Here is a 23,676-nt window from a genome sequence, read left to right as displayed (position 1 = left end):
TTCTTTGACTCCCTGAGGTCCCCTTTTAGCTTTCAGGCTTTACTTTGTTTTTTAAACTCCCATCTAGGTTATGGGAGTATTTTAAAACATTGTTTCCTACCATTTAATAAATATATTTGTTTTTCTAGGCTTCCATTACAAAATACTGCAGATTGGTGGCTTAAACAATGGAAATATGATTTCTTATTGTTCTAGAAGCTGGAATTCCCAGATCAACGTGCCAGCATGGTTGTTTCATCCATCGCTGTTTGGCTTGTACAGGAACATCTTATCCTCAGGTCTTAGCATCTTTTCCCCCCATGTCTTCTGTGTCCCAGTCCTCTCTTCTTGTAAGAGCATCAGTTTTATTGGATTAGGGTCCACCCATATCAACTTGCTTTGACTTAATTTCAAGACCTATCTCCAAATACAGTCTCATTCTGAAGTACTCAACTTCAACATATGAATTTGGAGTGGAGGACACAACCTAGCCGATAATAGTAGAGCTGGATGACATAACAATAACAGAAGAATAGGTAATCCCACATCTTTTGAATGTTGTCTCTCATGGACATTAACTGTTCTCTGGTGGAGAACTATAATTATATTTTGATAAATTTAGCCAGTGCTGTGATTTAGTGAAAAAGCACTTCTTTATCACAAAAAAAGCCCACATATTAATCAATGTGACCTTGAAAGTCTCTTGTTACCTCTTAAGTCCATTGAGGCTTTCACCCCTTCTATTTCATTTTATTAGATTGAACTCTAGACTGGGTTTACACTTCCAAGGAGCTCATGTGTCCATTGTTTATGTTCTAACACAGCTTTGGTATCTATACCCACAAAATGAGAAAGTTGGCCTAAATGTTCTTTGAGCCCCTTATTATCTTTGACAATTAATAATCTAGTAACATTCCATACATGGACCTCAGCAAATACCTGGGAACAGGTTGTCAGTAGCTTTCTGGTTGACCTTTGTCTCTGCTATGCATTCTAGTGTTTCAGTACCTCTATTTCTTTTTCCTTACCAACCTACTACTTCTCTAGAGCTCTCTCTCAAACATTTTCAGCCTTCTTTTCATTATAGGAGCAGGGCTTATGATCCTCAAGGTCTGAGTATATCTTTACTGTTATCAGTTTCCAGACTGCCATCTCTTCAATTCACCTTCTGCCTGTCTTCTACATCTTTAGAGAAAATTTGAATTGAACTTCTCTGGTGGAGGCATCAGAAGCCTCCTATAATCCTGTGGCACTTCTTAAACTGAGAATGACCTTAAGCTGAACCATGTGAAATCATAGGATTGATGTCATTAACACCATAAAGCTCAGGTTCATCCTCTAGGATTTTACTGTTTGTATTCTTGCTTCAATACCTCTATTAAGATAACATTCATATTTGACTTATGAAGATGGAAAAGTTAGTCTAACCATTGTTCATCTCTTTATTTTTATAGTCAGAAAATGTACCTTATTAAGCTGAAGTTTACCTTCTGTAATATCCACCTATGGAACACTTTATCTTCTTGGAAGACCTTTTGTTATTTATAGGCAAAGATCATGCTTGCCACTCATTCTTTCCACCTTATTACCATTGTCATAAATCAGATCATATCAGATCAGTCACTCAGTCGTGTCCAACTCTTTGCGACCCCGTGAATCGCAGCACGCCAGGCCTCCCTGTCCATCACCAACTCCTGTAGTTCACTCAGACTCACATCCATCGAGTCAGTGATGCCATCTCATCCTCTGTCGTCCCCTTCTCCTCCTGCCCCCAATCCCTCCCAGCATCAGAGTCTTTTCCAATAAGTCAACTCTTTGCATGAAGTGGCCAAAGTACTGGAGTTTGAGCATCATTCCTTCAGCAGTTCACATACTGCTGAATGAGCTTTAGCATCATTCCTTCCATAGAAATCCCAGGGCTGATCTCCTTCAGAATGGACTGCTTGGATCTCCTTGCAGTCCAAGGGACTCTCAGGAGTCTTCTCCAACACCACAGTTCAAAAGCACCAATTCTTTGGTGCTCAGCCTCCTTCACAGTCCAAGTCTCACATCCATACATGACCATAGGAAAAACCATAGCCTTGACTAGCCGGACCTTTGTTTGCAAAGTAATGTCTCCGCTCCTGAATATGCTATCTAGGTTGGTCATAACTTTCCTTCCAAGGAGTAAGCATCTTTTAATTTCATGGCTGCAGTCACCATCTGTAGTGATTTTGGAGCCCAGAAAAATAAAGTCTGACACTGTTTCCACTGTTTCCCCATCTATTTCCCATGAAGTGGTGGGACCGGATGCCATGATCTTCGTTTTCTGAATGTTGAGCTTTAAGCCAACTTTTTCACTCTCCACCTTCACTTTCATCAAGAGGCTTTTTAGTTCCTCTTCACTTTCTGCCATAAGGGTGGTATCATCTGCATATCTGAGGTTATTGATATTTCTCCCAGCAATCTTGATTCCAGCTTGTGTTTCTTCCAGTCCAGCGTTTCTCATGATGTACTCTGCATATGTTAAATAAACAGGGTGACAATATACAGCCTTGACATACTCCTTTTCCTATTTGGAACCAGTCTGTTATTCCATGTCCAGTTCTAACTGTTGCTTCCTGACCTGCATACAAATTTCTCAAGAGGCAGGTCAGGTGGTCTGGTATTCCCATCTCTTGAAGAATTTTCCACAGTTTATTGTGATCCATACAGTCAAAGGCTTTGGCATAGTCAATAAAGCAAAAATAGATGTTTTTCTGGAACTCTCTTGCTTTTTTGATGATCCAGCAGATGTTGGCAATTTGATCTCTGGTTCCTCTGCCTTTTCTAAAACCAGCTTGAACATCAGGAAGTTCACGGTTCACATACTGCTGAAGCCTGGCTTGGAGAATTTTGAGCATTACTTTACTAGCGTGTGAGATGAGTGCAATTGTGCGGTAGTTTGAGCATTCTTTGGCATTGCCTTTCTTTGGGATTGGAATGAAAACTGACCTTTTCCAGTCCTGTGGCCACTGCTGAGTTTTCCAAATTTGCTGGCATATTGAGTGCAGCACTTTCACAGCATCATCATTCAGGATTTGGAACAGCTCAACTGGAATTCCATCACCTCCACTAGCTTTGTTCGTAGTGATGCTTTCTAAGGCCCACTTGACTTCACATTCCAGGATTTCTGGCTCTAGGTCATTGATCACACCATCATGATTATCTGGGTCGTGAAGATCTTTTTTGTACAGGTCTTCTGTGTATTCTTGCCATCTCTTCTTAAGTCATCTTTAAATGCTCTTTCCTCCCATCTTGGGGAGGGTAATAAATTCTCCCACGCCTTCTTGGATTTAGTCTTAGTTCATGAGTTACTGAGTATATAAGATGTTTTAAATATTGAGAGAAATCACAAAAGAGGGTGAACAATTAATGACCTATTTACATATAACCCTAAAAAAAACCACTTATTGTTATTATCTATGTTCTTTTCATTGTTTTCCTATATGTAACACAATTTTACATCTATCCCATGTAGCTAACAAATATTTATTTAGTGCCAACTAAAAAATTAGGTATTGTGCTAGATGCAAGAAATAAAAGAAAACACATATGGCTATGCCATGTGATAAATTCAACCAAGGAATTGTCCAACATGCTGAGAGTCTGAAAGTCTCAATTTAAATATAGGGTGACATAAACCTCCAAGTGAAAGATAGGGTGATGAGAGATGAAGAACCCTCCAGGCAGATGAAATGACTTATATAAACATTAAAGACATAAATACAGTTCCCCGGCCATCTTAACACATTTTATGCATTTGTTAGTTTTTCCCTTCTTGCTTGATTTGTGTGTGTGTGTGTGTGTGTGTTCAACAACTTTGGATGGTTGTACCATGGTTTTTTTACAGGCTTCCTTTTCATATGTGTTTCTAATGATTCCAATATCTTCCTTGCTGATACAGCAAAAGATGGACATTTTTGATCATGTGCTCTCTCTATTCTCACTTTCCTACTTCTGTCATGTGAAAACATCTTCAGAAATAGGGTGACTACGGCAAAGGTTAAGGCTTTTAAAAATACTTTTGGAAACACTTCTTTTCCAGAACTTGTTTATACCATTATCAACCATGAGTTAATATGCTATTCTTACCTTTGTCTTTCCAGGACTAGTGTTATTAAGAGTGTTTTAAGGGTAAAATTAAACATTTTATATCCCAGGTGACTCAGTGGTAAAGAATCCACCTGCTAATGCAGGAAACACAGGAGATGCAGGTTTGATCCTTGGGTCAGGAAAAATCCCCTGGAGGAGGGGGAGCAACCCACTCCTGTATTCTTGCCTAGAAAAATCCTGCGGACCAAGAAGCCTGGTGAGCTGTGATCCATGGGGTCACAGAGTTGGACACAAGTGAGCATGAAAGACAGGAGGCAGGAGAAGAAGGGGACGACAGAGGACAAGATGGTTGGATGGCATCGCCGACTCAATGGACATGAGTTTGAACAAGCTCTGGGAGATGGTGAAAGACAGGCAAGCCTGGAGTACTGCAGCCCATGGGGGTCACAAAGAGTCAGACACAACTGAGCAACTGAACAACAGATATATATGTGTATATATATGTATGTATATATAAATCATATGAAAGTCAAAGGCGCTCAGTCATGTCCGACTCTTTGTGACCCCTTGGACTACACAGTTCATGGAATTCTCTAGCCTAGAACACTGGAGTGGGTAGCCTTTCCCTTCTCCAGGAGATCTCCCCAATTCAGGGATGGAACCCAGGTCTCCAGTGTTACAGGTGGATTCCTTCCCAGCTGAGCCACAAAGGGAAGCCCATAAATACATATACACACACACATATGTGTATTTAGGAGTATATCTAAAAATGTAAGTAGTTTATCAATAGTAGTTAATTGTATCTGTCTTTATTTTGTTATGTCAATTGTTCTAGGAAATACTTCCATAACACATTTAATTGTTACATGAACTTGATATATAAAGTCTCAGTACAAAGTCTCAGTACAAACACTTTGCTCATTTCAGTGTGTTTGCAGCATGAAAACAAATGAAACTGCCCATTCACTGAACATTTTTCTTTTCAGGAATACCACCTATTGCAGCAAAGTTGCATTTCCTCTGGAAGTGGTTCAAAAAGATAACTGCTTCAATTCTCCCATGAAACTTCCAGTGCATAAACTGTATTTAGAATATGGTGTTCAGAAGATCTCTTGTCCAAACATAGATGGATTTTTTCCTTCTAATATCAAACCAAACATCACTTGGTATATGGTAAGCAAACTAGAGATCATTTACCCTCTCTAAAACAATAATGACTGTTTGTTAAATTGAATTAATATAGAAACTGAGATTTTTCTCATCATAATTTCTTCTTTAATAACTTTACACAAATCTTTTACTGCTTCCTCACTTTGTACCATTTTAAAGGAAGTGGTGGAGACTTTACCTCAACTCATCATGTCTTAAATTATAATCTCTGGGCTACCAGAACTATCTTATTTCTATTAACTTCTTATGAAATACAATTTGAGAAATATTGCCAACTTCTACTCACTGCTGAGTGAAGTCAGACGCTTCACCAGAAATTCCTCTGGTGAATTTCTACTCTTTAGTTAATCAGTACTGTATTTAATACTTGTATGTGTTTTCATGGTTAACCTCCTTTGTGGGCACATTTGATCTGTGATCTATTTGACATCTGAAACCTTAGGAAATTATTTAATCAAAAATGAAAGTATTGAGTGATGGATTTGTGGCAGCAGCATAGTTTTCTTATCTCTTCAAATGTCTGCCTGAGCCAAATCCCCAAACTCCTGAACAACATTTAAAACAAAACTCAATGACAAGTTATCCATAAGAATCACTTTCAGTAAAGCAAGTGATATAATCACTAATATGACCCATATAGATTCAGTGTCTATAGAGAAGGAAGCAAATGGAAATGGAAATAATATGGTATCTGGTCAGCTCTAGAACATAAGAATCCCAAAAGAGCCAGTGGATGAATTTGAGAATAGCAGTTGACATTGGGAGGGGCTTTGCCCTCTATAGAGGGTAGGTCTGAAAAGCCTATAGCTAGACATTCTGAAGGAATTGAAATAGTTTTTGTGCTTCAGAACTCTGTAAAACAACCCCTCACACTGAGGAAAAACTGCTGATCACAATAAAGATAAAAATGAACAGGGTCAGGGCAATGTAGAGCATGGAAAGAGAACTGGCTGAGAATGGAAGAGCAGAACAGAATCAGGGAATCTCAAGAGCATAGTTTTGAAGAAGGATCTCTGTGAAGTTGAAAAGTTCAACTAAATCCTAAAGCTCTGGAAAAACTAGTTTTACATAATAATGAGCAAAAAAAATAATCAAGAAACTGCTCTGGCAGTTCAGTGGTTAAGACTGCCTTCCAGAGCAAGAGGCAAAGGTTCCATCCCTGGTTGGAGAGCTAAGATCCCACATGGCTCATGTCCAAAAAATCAAAACATAAAACAGAAACAATATTGTAACAAATTCAATAAAGACTTTAAACGTTGTCCACATAAAAAAAGTCTTTACAAAAAGAAGAATCAAGGTAAAATCCCATTCAAAGCTATAAGAAAAAAGAAAAATAAGAAGCAGAATAACATTTCTATAGAAAATGAATGCATGCAAGAAGGACATATTTGTAACTTGTTTTAAAAATTGGCAAAAAGACATTAAGAAGTGATGAAAGATGAGAAAGAATAGCAAATAAGAATAAAAAATTCCAGAAATTATATAACTCAATAAAAGCCTAGAAAAAGATAATTTCAAAAATAATGCTAAACTAAAAGGAACATAACAGAAAATCAACACAATAAATAATACCTGAAGATTAAAAAAAGTGGAAGATAGAAAATTTTTTATCAAAAAATGATTAATAAAAACAGAAAGGTTAGAATGGATATACCACTATCATGTAAACTGTAAGATGAGTGATATTATGAGATATAAAGAAGACTTTTTAGAATAATAAAAGAGTGAACTCATCAAGAAGGCATAAAAATAATTTAAAAATATATATGAGGAAAAGGTGAAAAAAATAAAAGAAGAAACAGGCAATTCTATAATCTTAGTTGAAAATTTAGTGTCTGTTTCTGTTTAAGTCATGAATGAAATGACTTAGGGAGCCAAATTTAAGAGTTTTTCATTGGCCAAGGATGGAATAATTTGAACTTTAGTAAGGCTATTAACAGGTTACATCTTATGAATTAAGTTTAAAATCCATAAATTTATAGTGATATTTCAAAATGTGGCTACATTTGGATGTTAATAGGAAATAACAGCATTATCTTGAAAACTGGTAAATAAACAGGAAAAACAATCAAGATTTTATTCTGCTTTTTCTATAAGAAATGTACACTGAGTAATGAAATAATGCAGGGAAGTATATTTTTATAAAAGTATATAATCACTTTGCAAACCCCAATGAATTACTAAATCTAAGCATTATACATCAATGAGTGCTACTATCATAAGAAGGGAAACAGCCACATTCCTTTTAATGAAAGAATATAGTATTACCTGTATATGTGCCAAATGGGTTAAATTTGAGTCTGATAAAATCTTTGGCTCCTGCTGTCATTTTTCAGGAAATATAGAGAACAGAGGAATGTATTGATTTGCACCATGAGTTTGCAGTCAACAAAATCTAAATAATGAGAAGCTCTATAGGCCAAATGTTTTATGTTCATCAACAGATAAATTGCCATAAAAAAGAAGCATAGAGTGAGAATGAATAGATTAAAAGAAACAAAATACATTTAAAATGCTTTAGTGATTGAGACTATAGTATCTAAGGATACACACATGAGTAATAAAATTGTAAATGAAAACAAGGAGTGATTTCACTATCCAAAAACAGATAGTTGCTACTTTCGGAGGTAGTAAAGAAGGTCCGGTTGACATAGAGTATGTGAGCACTTTCAAAACTGACTGTCAATGTTCTATTCCTGGACCTGAGTTATAAAAGTATTTGCTTTATACTAATTCATTAACTCATACATATGTTTTGAGTGTTTTTCATATATGCTTCATTCTGTAATCAATACAAGAAAAGGAGACAGGAAAGGAAGGGGAGGTGGAGAAGACTGATTTAAGATACATAACGACCAATTGCAATGTATGCTCCTTAAGTGGATCATGATTTATTCAAAAAAAGTTGTAAAACAAGTTAGGAGAAAGTCAGGGAAAGAAATATAAGCACAGACAGTATGTTGATGACATCAATGAATTACTTTTTAAATTACGATAATGGTAATGTAGTTATGTTTGCAGAAGGGATCTTGTCATTTAGAGGTACACACAGAAATATTTATGAATTAAATTGTGTAATGTCTGTGATCTGTTTTGAAATAATATTGGGATGCAGTGAGTAAATATAGATGAAACAAGACATAGCTTAAACTGGTACTTTTGACACTAGATGCAGGTAAAGGGATCATTATATATTGTCTCTATGATTGTACTTTTCCATGGTAAAAAGGATTAAAAGGATTACATTAACAATTTTACACTATTAAGTATATCTTCCAGTTTAAAATAATATATTCATCTATTTATCTGTAGAAAGGTCTCTCATTTCTAATGAGACCCTATTCACTCTTTGTATTTTTTGAATACTTTATTGTCTGAATAAAAGTTTTACTTTTATACATATTCTATTATTTTCTCCTCTTTTTCCTCACCTGGAACATCCATCTGCCTGGAACATCATCTTTTTCTCCTTTAGAACAGATGAAATTCTACACCTTCACAAAATGTCCCCTATTCCTTCCAGTTGAAATGATTTTCCCTCACATACCCGTATATAGCTATTTATTTGTGACTACTTCAGTGTTACTTTTAGCTTCCTTTATTGTTTTATAGTCACTTATTCATGCATATATTCAGCAGCTACTTGTTGACCATCAGCTGTATTCAATGCAATATGTCGGCAGTCTGGGGAGGACATGGTAAAGAATGTAATATATGCCCTCCTCAGCATAGCTTCAAAGGACTTCAGTTTAATTCAACAAAGTTTATAAATAAGACTTCCTGTTCTTATCAAAAAGTAGGATTATGAGTTCTATAAGAGAATTTATTATTGGTTTTAAAAAGAGAGGTTTACATATAGGCATTCTATGAGTTTGACTGTTTCTTGAGGACAAAATTGTGCCATATCCATCTCTGTATCTCCGATAATTCCCAGATCTCTGGCTTTCCTGATTAGACGAATGTCAGTGCTATTAATCAAGATATGAAATAGTAGAGGAGGAACAGATTTGGGGGACAAGTAATGAATTTAGATCCTGTCATATGAGTTGGACTTATCTGTGTGACATCTAGATGGCAGTGGCTAATAGTGGCTACATGTGTATGGGTCTGAAGCTTATTAAAAAAGAACTCAAAGCTGAAGGTAGAGAACCAACTGGATGCATTTATGTGATAGTTGAAGCCCTTAAGTAGACAAAATAAAGTGATAAAAGGGCTAAGATACAAATCTGGAGGGAATGTTCATGGGGTGAATAAAACCTGAAAGCCTGGAAAGGAGACCAGGAAATAAAATCATGGTTATAAAATCATGACCATGGCAGATACCCAACAATGTGCAGGTGACTAAAGAAGATAACCAGTAACCAGCCATCTTTTCTATTCTCTGATTATGAAAAAAAGCTGCTATTGATGTGTGTTACACTGCCTTTTATTTCTTTACATTTTGGTAATTGATTGACAGCTTTACTCCTAAGAGTGCTTCCATTTTGGGAATAAAATCAAATCTCTTAGTAACTGCATTCTCCAATCTCTGTGTAGCAATGCTGCTACTTTTTTTTGTTTATTTTGCTTTCTACTTTCAATAATCACTCCCTGAATCCACCAAGGTTTCTCGGCCTTCCTACAATAGTCCTCTTTGTTGTTGCCAACTGAATTCCTTACTTTGACATCGTAGAAATTGTCTCTTTTAGTAATACAAATAACTCTATAGTATTTAAAAGACACATTAATCAATTCCAGCAAATTTGCTTCCCTGTTAGCAGAAGGATGAAAGCTAATGAAAGAAAAAAGGAAACTAATGTTTCTTTCATTTTGCTCAACATTCAGAAAACTAAGATCATGGCATCTGGTCCCATCATTTCATGGCAAATAGATGGGGAAACAATGGAAACAGTGAGAGACTTTATATTCTTGGGTTTCAAAATCACTGCAGATTGTAACTGCAGCCATGAAATTAAAAGATGCTTGCTCCTTGGAAGAAAAGCTATGACAAATCTACACAGCATATTAAAAAGCAGAGACATTACTTTGCCAACAAAGGTCCATCTAGTCAAAGCTATGTTTTTTCCAGTAGTCATGTATGAATGTGAGAATTGGACCATAAAGAAAGCTGAGCACCCAAGAATTGATGCTTTTGAACTGTGGTGTTGGAGAAGACTCTTGAGAGTCCCTTGGACTGCAAGGAGATCAAGCCAGTCAATCCTAAAGGAAATCAGTCCTGAATATTCATTGGAAGGACTAATGCTGAAGTTGAAACTCCAATACTTTGGCCACCTGATGTGAAGAATTGATTCATTGGAGTATTCCTTAATGCTGGGAAAGATTGAAGGCAGGAGAAGAAGGGGATGACAGAGAATGAGATGGTTGTATGTCATCACTAACTCAATGGACATGAGTTTGAGCATGGTCTGGGAGTTGGTGTTGTTTAGGGAAGCCTGGCATGCTGTAGTACATGGGGTCGCAAAGAGTCAGACACAACTGAGAGACTGAACTGAGCTGAACTGAACTGAATATTTCTTTCATTCCACTAGGGCAATACATTGTGCTATGTACTTTAAATATCATCATACATAATACTCATCACAATCCATCAAGGTAGATATTATCCTTAGGTAGATTAGGAAATGGATGTTTGGAGATACAAACAATAATCACTAACATTTATTGAGCACAGGAATCCTAAATGCTTTAATAATTTCACTCAGTTATTTCAACTCAAAGTAGACTCTATTTTTTCCATTTGATAGTCAAGGAAACTGAAGTGTGGAGTGGTTGAGTGATTTGTCCAAGATTCAACACTATGCTATCTGTATCAAGAGACCAGACTTTTCACATTCTCTTATATAATCTACTCAAAGCAATCCAGCTGATAGGATGAGAATCTGGAATTGCAGGCCTGTTCTGTGTGGTTCCAAACCCTGTGCTCTCCAGAAAGGCCACAGAGAAGGTTGGTCCAGGCTTTACTTCTGGGACAAAGGGCACTTTGAAGGGGAGGACTATCTTTGAACACAGATTGGGTTGTAGACTGGACTGTGAGACATAAGGAAACCTATTAAAAGAAGACCCTGGGAAATCAGAAAGAGCTCAGAAAAATTGAGATTGGAGGGAATAGAAAATCCAACATCTCTGTCTTGGAGTCTTAGGGAAATGGGGCAGGATTTTGCTTTCTTCCTCCACATGCCTTCCCTTCTCTCCTTGTCTTCTACATGGCATAGTTTTTTTCATCCAGGCCCAGAATTCACAGTTCTCTAATTCAACAGTCTTGTGAGTGAAATCGATGTTCAGTAAATGTTGAGTAAGCCCATATTTGTAACTAACCTGGAAAAGCAAACTGCGGTTTGTGTCATTTATTGAATTTCAAATAGCCAGCTTCTGAAAGAACTTCTGAAACACAACATGTATATAAATTGGAGGCTGCCTATTCATTCACAGAGCCTACCAGATATATAGTGGTCATGACTCAGGTAAGTATAGTCTTGTTGTTTTCACTATTATTGTTAAATGTTTTGGACACATGAGCCTTAAAATAAGACAAGTCATTTTGACGTTCATATTAATGGATGGTTACTCTTCCTCATTGTTATAACTGGGTATTTGAATTTTTTTTCCCCAAAGACACTTTATGCAAACAAAGTCAGTGTTCCCTTTCTTCCTGAGGATTGGAGAGACTACTTTATTGAATGCTTTGGGTATTACATTTATAGCAGCTGCTGAAATGCTCTCAATTGATATTTAACAGTATAGATACCATTCTGGATATCAATTTTCAAAAAAGCTTGTTGTCTGTGTCCTTAGTATAATCATTAAAATTGGCATTTTATATCCACCTTTAATTTTCAGTATGAAATTCATCACAATTGGTTGGATATTGTTTAGAAACCTGTCAGGGAATAGGAAAATCTTTGGAAAGTGCCAGCAGTAAAGCACATTTCTGAAACACTGCCAGGGTTGGCCTTCTTGTTGGCCTAGCACATATTATCAGGAAGTTAGTACAAGGTCTATGTAATAGATGTTATTTTTCAAGTGCTCATTTCAATTTGATCTGACAACTTATTTTGGTTGGTTCTTTATCTCTCCTTTCCCTACAGTCCCTATACAGTGATATTTAACTTCTGGTATAAAGGAAGTATGGTTTCCCAGGTGGTTCAGCGGTAAAGAATCCACCTGCCAATTCAGGAAATGCAGGAGACATGGGTTTGATCCCTGTATCAGGAAGATCCTCTAGAAGAGGAAATGGCAACCCACTCCAGTGTTCTTGCCTGGAAAATCCCATAGACAGAGGAGCCTGGTAGGCTACAGTCTATGCAGTCGCAGAGTCTGACACAACTTAGCATAGTACAGCACTTAGTCTATTATATAAAGAAAGTATGTATCATATTCTCTTTCCAAATTATACCTGTTTAATTCCAAGCAGAGGAACCTAGCAGGCTACAGTCCATGGGATCTCAAAGAGTTGGGCATAACTATATGACTGAGCACACACATACACACAATTCCATATATGCATAAATACACACAGCATTTTACATATAGTTTTAGAGCTTCTGAGGACCTAAAGGTTCATCTTTTAAACTTAAACTCAATTCAAATATCTGTGATTCCTTCAGGGTGAATTAGGCTGGATGAATTACCCACTCTATGTTTTGATGGCACTTAACTTATATCTCAACTTTGTTACTGTAATGATTGCATTCCTCTCTTCTGTATGAAGTAGTGTCTTCTCTCTTTTGCTTTCCCTTGATTATCAAGCACATATCACAAAACTGAGTCAATGTATTTTGGATTTAGGAATTGATTAAAAATTGAATGAATTAGTTTGGACTAGAAGATATGATGGAAATAAGGGCCATTTCTGTTTTTACTGAATGCCTAGCTTCTAACTCAAGGCCTGACATCTAGAGGGGATTTTGTCAATTTTTATTGCACGAATATTGCGTGACATAGTTCTGCTCACTGAAAGTGACTGGTGTATAAAACTTTTGTGAGTCTTTTTGAACAAGTGTGGTGTATTTTTTAACAACTTAATTTGGGGAGCAAAAATGTCAGTAGATATTTTTGACTCTTCTATCCTCGTATCTCAGCTTAACTCTTTTTATCCTTACTTCTGCTTTCCCCACTCATCCTAACTCACCCATCCCGTATCTTTATAAGTCTGTATACTCACCATCTTATCATCATTTGCATTCCACATGAGCTTGCAGCTCCATGTATTGTGTCTTTGCTTCTCTGGTTCAGTTTATAATTTTGATCATGCAACACCAATATTGAGCATTTACCATGTGTCCAGCATTGAGCAGTTGCTGGCTGTGCAGATGAAGTACTAATCTGCCTGCTCCCCCTTTACTCCGTGGAAGTAAATTTTCTGAGAAAGAGATAAGATAAATGAAGAGAGATGATTATGTTGAAGTTAGTTAAGTGCTAACATGGAGAGCAAAATGCTATAAGAGTAATGAAGGGATGTTGTTTGTACTTTCTTCTGTCCTTGGAGGGTACCTCTCCATGTCTCCCCTCTTCCTGCATGACTTAATAATCTACCTGTCCTTTAAGATCCAGTTCAGATCTTCTTTTTCCATGCAGATTTTCTAAATGTTTTCTGTTTGGTCTTCTTCCTCCACTTCCCCGTCCCAGTATGCCTTTCATAGTATTTGTTGCAGTCTTCCACTAGGCTGCATATCTCCATCTGTAGGTTAAGAACTGTGTCTTTTCCATCATTGTTCCTTAATAGAGTTCTTTAAAAACTGTAGGCCTTATTGAATGGAAATATTTGTTCTTATTTAGTCATGCCATCTGCCCACCCACACCCCATACCTCACCACATGATTTATTTCCTCTCGAGGATCTCAAAGTCAGTTCTTGTGCTTATCTTTACCTATATACTGTGGTAGGTTGCCAAGGCTACCATTATGTGGTTGAAGAGTTGCTCTCCTATTAACTTCTCTCTTTCAAATTCAGAATGAGGAACTGATGGCTCAATTCAGTGAATGACTTGTCTTCTAGTCAGATGTCTACTTCATAGTGGAATCCACATGTTGTTAACCTATTTCTTATATTTAGAAATGTATTTTTATTATTTTTTGGGTATCAAGATCTCTGTTCTTCTTTTTTTTTTCTGGATTCCAAGTGAATGATTTTGAAATCACCAAAAATATGAAGGATTTATTTTTAGGAATAATTCGTTATGTTCAAAAATTCCCTTTATGTCTTAGGTCCATGAAGGGCCTCGAGAAGCAGATGCTTATAAAAAGCAGAGCTCATCAGATACTACAGGCTAAAGTTAATGGGTGTTTTTAGTTCAACAATGCCCTGAAGCTACCCCCACTACATACATAAAAACCTATAATGTATAATATTTTATTCATTTCCTCTTCTAACATTTTATAGGTTTAATAGCTTTTTATTGTTTTTGTTGTTAATTTAATTTTGAATGATCAGATTTTTCTGAATGGTAGATTAGACTCCAAAGTTTTCCATTCCTGTGTATGGAATGTTCCTCAATTTGAAATATTTTTCCAATCAAATCAGCTCCAAGAAAACCTATCCTATAATATAAAACCTATAATATAAAAATATAATTTTTATATTACCTTATGGAAAGAAGAGAAAATCTCAGAGAACTTGACTTACAACACTGACACATAGAATCAATGATAGTCAGGTGTATTCAGCCCATATTTCAAGTCCATCCTCAAGAGTTTGGAATAAGGTGAAGAGAAAGAGGACTTTAGCAAGAGATCAACACATGCTTGTTTTGTAACATTTTCCTTGCAATTTAGATGTGTCAGATCCCATTTCTCTGTTAATGAGAAGTCCATGAGGCCTGACTCTTGTTCTATTCGGTGCTGTACTCTCAGAACCTGGAAAAGTGCCTGGCATGCAGTTTATTGATTAATATTCAAGGGTGAATGAATGAATGAGAAGACTTTGAGTCTGAAGCATTTCACATAGTATATCTCCTAAAGCAATATGTTTTAAATAGTTTTTACATAAATGATATTTGGTGAGTTAAAAAAAATTTTGTGTGTGTTTTATTTTACTGTTAACCTTTTGACTGCCTTGGATCTTCTTTTATTAGAGTATAATTGCTTTACAATATTGTGTTATAGTTTCTGCTATTGACATATATATATATATGCATATATATATATATACACACTACAGTGGGTAAAAAATATTTTTTGACATTTTTTTAAGGAGTGCTGTTGACAAGTTTAGTATTAGTAGCTAACTTCTTATACCAAAAACTATGTTTTTCCAGATTACCACTAATGCTAAGAATTAAGCTCATATAACAACCACATCACACTATTAATACTGGGACTGGTCCCAGGTGGGTCAGAACCACAGTGGGTGGGGAGATAGTGTCCGGTGGGATTAAGAGCAAGTCCCTCAAAACATGTAGATCTAGGTTTAAATTCCAGCTCTGACACTGCCTGGCTCTATGATAATGGCAATCACTTAACCTTTATAGGCCTTTGTATTTTCATCTATAAAATGGGCATAAGAACATTCTAGACTTGCTAAGTTTGGAATAAGGATACAATGATGCAGTACACCTAAGCACAGTTCAGTTCCGTTCAGTCACTCAGTCATGTTTGACTCTTTATGACCCCATGGACTGCAGGATCCCAGGCCTCCCTGTCCATCACCAACTCCCGGAGTTTACTCAGATTCATGTCCATTGAGTCGGTGATGCCATCCAACTATCTCATCCTGTCGTCCCCTTCTCCTCCTGCCTTCAATCTTTCCCAGCATCAGGGTCTTTTCAAATGAGTCAGTTCTTTGCATCAGGTGGCCAAAGTATTGGAGTCTCAGCTTCAAAATCAGTCCTTTCAATGCACACGTCTCAGTATAATTTTTTTCAGCCTCAACTAATGGATGAAGATTAATGTTCATTCTTCATCAAGAAGCTAGTGAAAGACCTTTACTCAGCTGTCTAAAAAAATTGGGTTTTAGCTCTGCACTGTGTTATCTAGAATATCTCTTTATCTATCTCATTGTTTTCCACCCAAAAAACTAAGGCATATTTAATCTGATTTGTCTACATCACATGGACTTAAGAACAGCTAAGCTAACACATGAAAGAGGAAAATAACTGAACTGTTTAACCAAAAGTTGCTAGAAAAATTAAATAGTTCTATAGATAGTATAAACTCAATTTAAACCAAATATGACATAAACTTCTTATAAGAATACAGGGTTTTGTTGCCTTATAGTGTGGATAACTTTAGAGTGTTGAAATACTGTGTTGAGGTGACAATTGTCTAGAGGCACTACTTATCAAAACAGGATAAATTATATTCGTATCCAGGAAAAATAACTGAGTATATGTCATCTTCCTCTTGATGATCATCACCATGAATCAGAAGTTTAGTACTGTTCTTAAAAGATGTTATTTCTTGTGACAGAGAATTACAAAATGTGCCACTTAGTGGAACTGTCATATTTCAAAACATATGCTCCAGGAATTGAAGTAAGAAAACCTCGAGGATAGAAGAATTAAAGTTAAATGTATGAACATAGGAAATTGAAAGTACAAGCTGGTAATAGACTCCTTAGACTTTTAAAGATCTGGAGTACCTTAAGGATGCCCAGTTCTTTTTGTCATAAATAAAGTATTGATTTTTAAAAGAAAAATACGAAAAAAAAAAAGGAAGAATACAAATTTTTCCAAAAGTAAATGTTCAATGCATATTTTTGTCACATATGATGTATTGGTTCTTTTCTTTAAAAGAAAACAGTAAAATAATACAGCCAATTAGTGGGGCTGAGCGATTCGAAACAAGATTCTAGTTATGTTGAATGAGATATTTCAACATCAAAATTTTAAATAGCAACTGAGTTATGTGAAAATATGAATTAGAGTACAAATAAACTCTTAACTTTTGCCAAGACTCATAAAATATACTTTACTTTTAAATTCTGGAGTCTATACTATTCAAATTAAAAATAGGATAAACAGAAGAAAAATAAAGAAGTTTGGAAATAACTGATCTGGTGATTCAACAGAATGATCAAGAATGCCAAAACCAGACATCTAAAGCAGAGCCTAGCTTGTCAGCATGACTGTACTCTGAGTTAACATAATCAGTGAAGAAATATTGAAAAATAGTTGTTTTTTAAGTAGCAGTGTATGCATTTGCTTAAGCTTCCTTAACCTTTTTTTTTTTTTTTTTTTGAAACTTTGACCTTGCTTTACTATTAACTTGAAATTCCCAGAATTTGAATACTAGGTCTTGAGACAGGAACCTTGTGCTTTTGAATTCATATTTTAGTTTAAGAATATTAATTTCCCTTTTATAGAAAGGATAATAAAAATTACTGTACTCTTTCTTAGCAGAAACATCATCAAATATAAGACCAAAATAGTTTTGTAAAAAGTGTAGCCAGCATAGATATGTCTGTGTTCTGTGCAAAGTTAGATGTGCATGTATGTGTTTGTGTATTTTCTATGCATGTAAACATATTTTCCTTTACTTCTTCTTAGGGCTGTCGTAAAATACATAACTTTAATAATGTACTACCTGAAGGCATGAACTTGAGCTTTATCATAGCCATGGTTTCAAATAATGGAGATTACACATGTGTGGTCACATACCCAGAAAATGGACGAACCTTCACTCTCACCAGAACTCAGACTGTAAAGGTGGTAGGTAAGCATGATTTGTATTAAGTGCACACAGCAAAGTGCAATAATTTTGTTCAGGCTCTTAATATTTTGTTATAAAGAAGTATGTAAATTCTGAAAGAAAAGTGGCTTAGCTTTTATGTTTACTGTAAATATGTAGAAAAAAAACAATTGAGGAAGACTTGAAATCAATTAATTTCTAAGTAGTATGAGAAAGGAATCTACCTCATATAGGCTTTGGAAAGCAAAAACAGTGGATAAAATAGTTCTGTCTGAAACATGAAGGATACTTAATGTATTCTTTTCCCTTTGTTTGTTTGTTTTAAATGAAAGAAGTGTTGTAATTGATTGTACATGGAACTGTGGGCCCTTTCAAGAATGGACAAATTGTGCCAGGAAGTTGGGCAATCTTCACAGAAGAGCAGATTTTTGAAATAGGTTATGTGAAATTAAAGGTCCGTGATTTGACATCATCTCCCTTGGTTCCTTCCTCTCTACCACAGGCTCCCCAAACGATGCAATGCCTCCCCACATCTATTCACCTGATGATCATGTGGTCTACGAGAAAGAACCGGGTAATTACAGCTGTGCCTTTGAATAGCAGTTAGAGTCTCTTAATTACAATGACTAAAAATGTCACTTAATGCAAGAGCATAGAGAGCTGTTGTAGAGAAACACATGAAACAGAAGTGTTATCAGAAAATAAATCAGCTCTGGGGATGAGCTCCTTCTTTGAGCTCTTGGGCAGCTCAGCGATTCTCTGCTTCTCTCAGGGCAGATGCTCTCTTTTCCCTCTGTGAGCAATTTTCCTCTCCTGATAAGTGACTTCTGTTTGATGCAAACTTTAGCATGTGCAGGGTTCTAGTTTACCGAGACTTCAACATGAGCAAAAGACTTCCTTAAACTTCTACCCCACTACAAAGGAGTGGGGAGTGGGCCTGGAGGCAGAACTGGGAATTCAACAGGTAATAACTAATAAAACTGGTAATTCTTGATTTGAACACTGTCAAATGTTTACACCGGCTATCTTCTTCTCCTTTTAGTTTTCATATTTTTCATTCTACACAAGAATTATTTGAAACTGACCAGTTAAGGCATAATATGTTGTTCTTCTGACACGAAGCCTGTCAAGTTAACTTGAAAACCATAGAAAATTTTAACATCCTCTATATTGTATCCTTCCCAATATATTCAATTCCAACCCAATGAAAGATATAAAAGAAAATTTGTTTAAAATGTTCTAAAGATAATAGAAGCAGTGTTCAATTCAGATGGAGAACAATAACCCCCTCAAATTAAGGTACAGTTTCAAATAGTGATCTGCCTTGTGAAAAAAACAAGACCACACTGAGGGAATCTGCCAATCCTGGATGGACCAGATTTTCTAAACTCAGTAGTGGTTTTATATATTAATATGAACATTCTTTCTGGCATCAGGGTAAACCCATATTAATCATCTAAATGCCTTTCTTCTGTCATATTATGGTTACAAAAGCATGCCTGAATCCGTGGTCACTTTGTCTTTGTACATATTGTTATAGGCAACTGTCTAGAGAATGGCATAAAAACCTTGCATTGGAAGAGAGGCTAGAGTATGACCACTCAGTGAGACAAACCTCAGTTCAAATTGGGATGACAATATAATTTATCATCTCAACCTGGACACCTTTTGAGAATGAAAGCAGTCAATATTAATAACTAACTAGGAAAGCAAGCATAAAACAGAACTGTTCTGGGCAAACAAAAACAAAAGGTCAGTCTGGGTGAAATCCTGGTCTGCCACTTATTTGCAATTTGACCTTGGGATAGCATTTAAGCTTCAATTTTTGCATCTGTAAAACATTAATTTAAAAATAATTCATAATATATTAAAATAAAATGTATCTATTTATAAGTAGCTAAAACATTTAGCACAGGGAATCATTCAAAGTCCTCAGTGAGTCTGCTGCTGTTGTTACAATTTCTATTGTAAGTTGTCTTTAAGCTCATTGACTGAACCGTGATAACTTGAATATTTCAAGATACAGCCTGCCTGGTCAGTCCTCTCAGCAATGACGTCACCTCATCTTCTCTGGGCAAAGGACCAAATATCTGGATAACCATTCCTCCATCTCTCATTGTTGGTGAGGGAAATAACAAAGGACAAGAGCAGTCCATGGAGGTTTAGGGCTAAGAAAAGAAACGTTATCAGAGCCTTTTTGAACAAATACTGTCGTTTTAGGACATATATCGGCTCTATTAAAAGATGGGCATTCTAATAATTTTATATAAAAAGCTGCTGTCCTTTTCCTGGTTTGTTTGTTTTGCAATGAAGTATTGAAGTATGGTACATTACCTTATGGTAGTCCACTTGAAAATTAGTCAGAAGTAAGCTTACAGGCACATAGAACTTTCATAACTTCTGATTATTCACAAAATACAACAAATATAACCATGTGATAGTTACAAACTCATGAGTTAACTTGCTTTTTTCAGGAGAAGAGCTACTCATTCCCTGCAAAGTCTATTTTAGTTACCTGAAGGACTCTCGCAATGAGATTTGGTGGACCATTGATGGAAAAAAGCCAGAGGACACCACTATTGACGTATCTGTTAATGAAAGGTATCATGGACACTGACAGGGGTGACTAACCCTTGTTCCTCCACCTAATGCCTTCTGGTTTATGCTAATTGATGAAAATTCTAATTTTTGCCTGTCAGTAACAAAAATCAGCCTCATTTTCAAGTCTTTAGTTGCTCTATCCCAAAACAGGATTCTCAGACTTGCAATCCAAGTCCCAGATACTACCTGATGATTTTATCTTTATGATACCCGCTTGAAAGCAGTTGGAATGAATATCCTATCTGAATGAAAAGGTCAGGATTTAGAGTTGTAGACAGAGGAAAGCCTGCCAGCATGGCCCTGTTCTGTTTCTCAAGTCTGGAGTCTGGGCCTATGTTTTTGTGCCTCAGATAGTTGTGTTAGTTCCTTATCTCCCAGTAAGCACATATTTCCTATCTCCTTCCTCTCCTTTCTTAATTTTCATGGCACATATATCACATTTATAAGTGATAATTTTTAATATTGACTAAAAACATTAATGTTCTTTAAATTTTATTTTTTAAGTGCATGAGGTGGTAATATAACTCACTTTTAAAATAACACACTGGGTCACGACATAAATAAACATGACATTTTTTGAATTGGCTTGATTTGGCAAGGAAGACTGCAACAATAAATAAAAATGAGCAGCTAACTGCATGACAAAGTAGTTCTGAAAACTTAGACCTTATCATCTATGTGCTGATAGATCTTAGGTTACTTGAACTTCAAGAAGTTAAAAGATATTTATTCCCTAGTAGTAAACTCAGACTTTATACAGAAATTATGAAGTATCATAGGGTAATATGCAAGATACTTAGTTCCTAACTGCATAGATTTTACAGGTATAACAATGATACAACAGAGATGTCAGTGCAATGTGATAAATGCAGTAAAAGGGAAGTATTGGATATTTGGGAAGATTTAGTTGGAAGTTCCAGTTAGCTTTAGGGAGTTAGGTAATACGTCTCAGATGATACATGGCTTAAATAAAGATTTGAAGGATAAGTAGAAATAAACTGGAGAAAGAAATAAAAGTACGTTCCTGGTAAAAAGAAAAAAAATCATTTTTTTTACATCATATACAAAGGTGTAGTTTCAAGAAACAGAATATATTTAATGATACAGAAGGAGTTTCCTGAAATTGGAGCAGTTTTTGCTGAAGGAATTGATGAAAGATGTGACTGAATGCACAGAAGGAGAGTTATTGACCATTTCAGGAATTCTGAACATTGCGCTTCCAACCCTTATAAAAATAATGAATGAATAGTAATGACAGTCATACTGTTCCTCCTTGCTGCTATTGAGACACAAGTCACTGTTCATAGTTGAGCAGTGCAGTTCAACCTAGGTTAACTCCATCACAGCCCTTAACCAAGATTTCATGACTGACAGTAAACCTCATAAGAACTTGGATGTCAGTCAACTGTAAGAGAGAGAATTTTTTTTTTTCCTTTTGAGCACAGTAGTTCAGAGAGATCTTCAGTCTTGATCTTAGACCCAAAGCACTTGATCTCTGACTTGCAGAGAATTGGATATACTTATTTTCACAAAGTTTACTTGCTCTGAGAAGTTTCTTCTTTCTTTAGGATATAACCAGGAGGTTTCAGCATTTTAACTAAAATGTTCAATCTGTGTGCAAAATCCAAGTTTTGGGAATCCCTGAAATGCATCAGCTATTACTGTGAGATGATAATAACAGCTTATATGAATATTTATTAAGCATTGTTCTAATGATTCCCAGGTGGCGCTAGTGGTAAAGAATCCACCTGCCAGTGCAGGAGTCATAAGAGACATGGGTTCAGTCCCTGGGTCGGGAAGATCCTTGGAGAAGGGAATAGCAACCCACTCCAGTATTCTTGCCTGGAGAATCCCATAGACAGAGGAGCCTGGCAGGCTAAAGTCCATAGGGTTGCAAAGAGTCAGACATGACTGAAGTGACTTAGAATGTAGGCATGCATTGTTCTAATACTTATGAATTAACATACTCAATCCTCAGAATTCTTGAGTAAGTTAATACTTGCAATGCACTATGTAGGTATTGCCAGTTTCCTCCTTTTCAAAGGAGGAACTAAGACATGGAAAGATTACTTACCATGCTCAAAGTACATAACCAGTAAGTGCAAAACCTCAATCAAAATTCGAAGGGGTCAGGCCTCAGAAGCCTCTCACTGAATCAATGCTGCATCCTGCCTCATATATTTGAGGAAAGGAGACCCTTCTCTTTGCAGAGTGACCTGTAGTATGATGCTAATGCTGGGTGTTGAATCTAGATATTGGAATTGTGTGTAGTATAGATGGTAAAGAATGATATTAGAATCCAGAGGCTAGTCTCCTTTTGTATCTTCAGGATCATGAGCACACAGCTTATTGACATTCTGTCTGTCCTCACCTGGGAGATCTGTTATTATCTACTTGTCTGATTTACATACAGCCTTTGGCCCTTGAATCTCACTAATGCTTTGATTTTCTTTTTCCTATTCCTAGTGTAATTCTGAAAGTAACAGAAGACGAGACAAGAACTCAGCTTTTGAGCATCAAGAAAGTTACTGCTGAGGATCTCAAGCGCAATTATGTCTGTCATGCCAGAAATGCCAAAGGGGAGGTTGACAGAGCAGCCAATGTGAAACAGAAAGGTAATGGATGCACTCAGCAGATGAATGTGTGAAGTCTAAATGTAACCCTCCAGTGAATAAAGAAAAAGGAGAAATTGACAACGAGAGCTCTATCACTTAGCACATTCTGACACGTAGTGATGAATTAAACTTGAATGAAAAATCTTGCGAGTTTCCATTTATATAATGATACTAAAAATATGATGTCTTATGGTTTTAGTATTTAATGCCCATATGTGACTTAAAAATTTCATATGATTATGATAACGAGGCACAGTGCCATATCTGTAAAGAAAAATGAAAACTAAAGAATATTTCCTGTTCTCAGAGATATAACAAAACTGGTAGAACCACATATCATTGGTGAATTGTAAAGACCATTTTAGAAATCATTGATGGCAGAGTTCAGAAGTCATAAATACTGGTCATACCATATGACCTAATACTTTTGGAATTTTTCTTGAACAAGTAACTTAACAGAAAGAGAATTATGTCCCTATCGATATTCTTAGAAGCATTATCTATAATAATGAAACATTATAAATAGCAATCATCTAATTGCATGTAAGTAAAGTAAGATATAAAATATTCTCAAAAATATAATTTAAAAATAATTTTCAACACTCTGTGCCAAT

At 36.0% G+C, this 23,676-nt stretch overlaps 1 protein-coding gene across 2 annotated transcripts in view; it reads left to right on the top strand.

Annotated features, from left to right (window-relative positions):
• The window catches only part of IL1RAP (interleukin 1 receptor accessory protein), a 144,415-nt gene that overhangs the window by 95,745 nt on the left and 24,994 nt on the right, over positions 1-23,676 (top strand). For both annotated transcript variants that reach the window (XM_070371819.1, XM_005897674.3), the window contains exons 4-8: positions 5,040-5,226; positions 17,705-17,870; positions 18,349-18,420; positions 20,321-20,447; positions 22,914-23,062. In XM_070371819.1, the coding sequence (XP_070227920.1) occupies positions 5,040-5,226; positions 17,705-17,870; positions 18,349-18,420; positions 20,321-20,447; positions 22,914-23,062 (701 nt within the window). The remainder of the gene's footprint in view (positions 1-5,039; positions 5,227-17,704; positions 17,871-18,348; positions 18,421-20,320; positions 20,448-22,913; positions 23,063-23,676) is intronic.

This window comes from Bos mutus, chromosome 1 (genome assembly GCF_027580195.1).
Source record: "Bos mutus isolate GX-2022 chromosome 1, NWIPB_WYAK_1.1, whole genome shotgun sequence".
Classification (NCBI taxonomy): domain Eukaryota; kingdom Metazoa; phylum Chordata; class Mammalia; order Artiodactyla; family Bovidae; genus Bos; species Bos mutus.
Note: the sequence above shows the minus strand (reverse complement) of the source record. Positions and strands in the feature narration are given on the sequence as shown.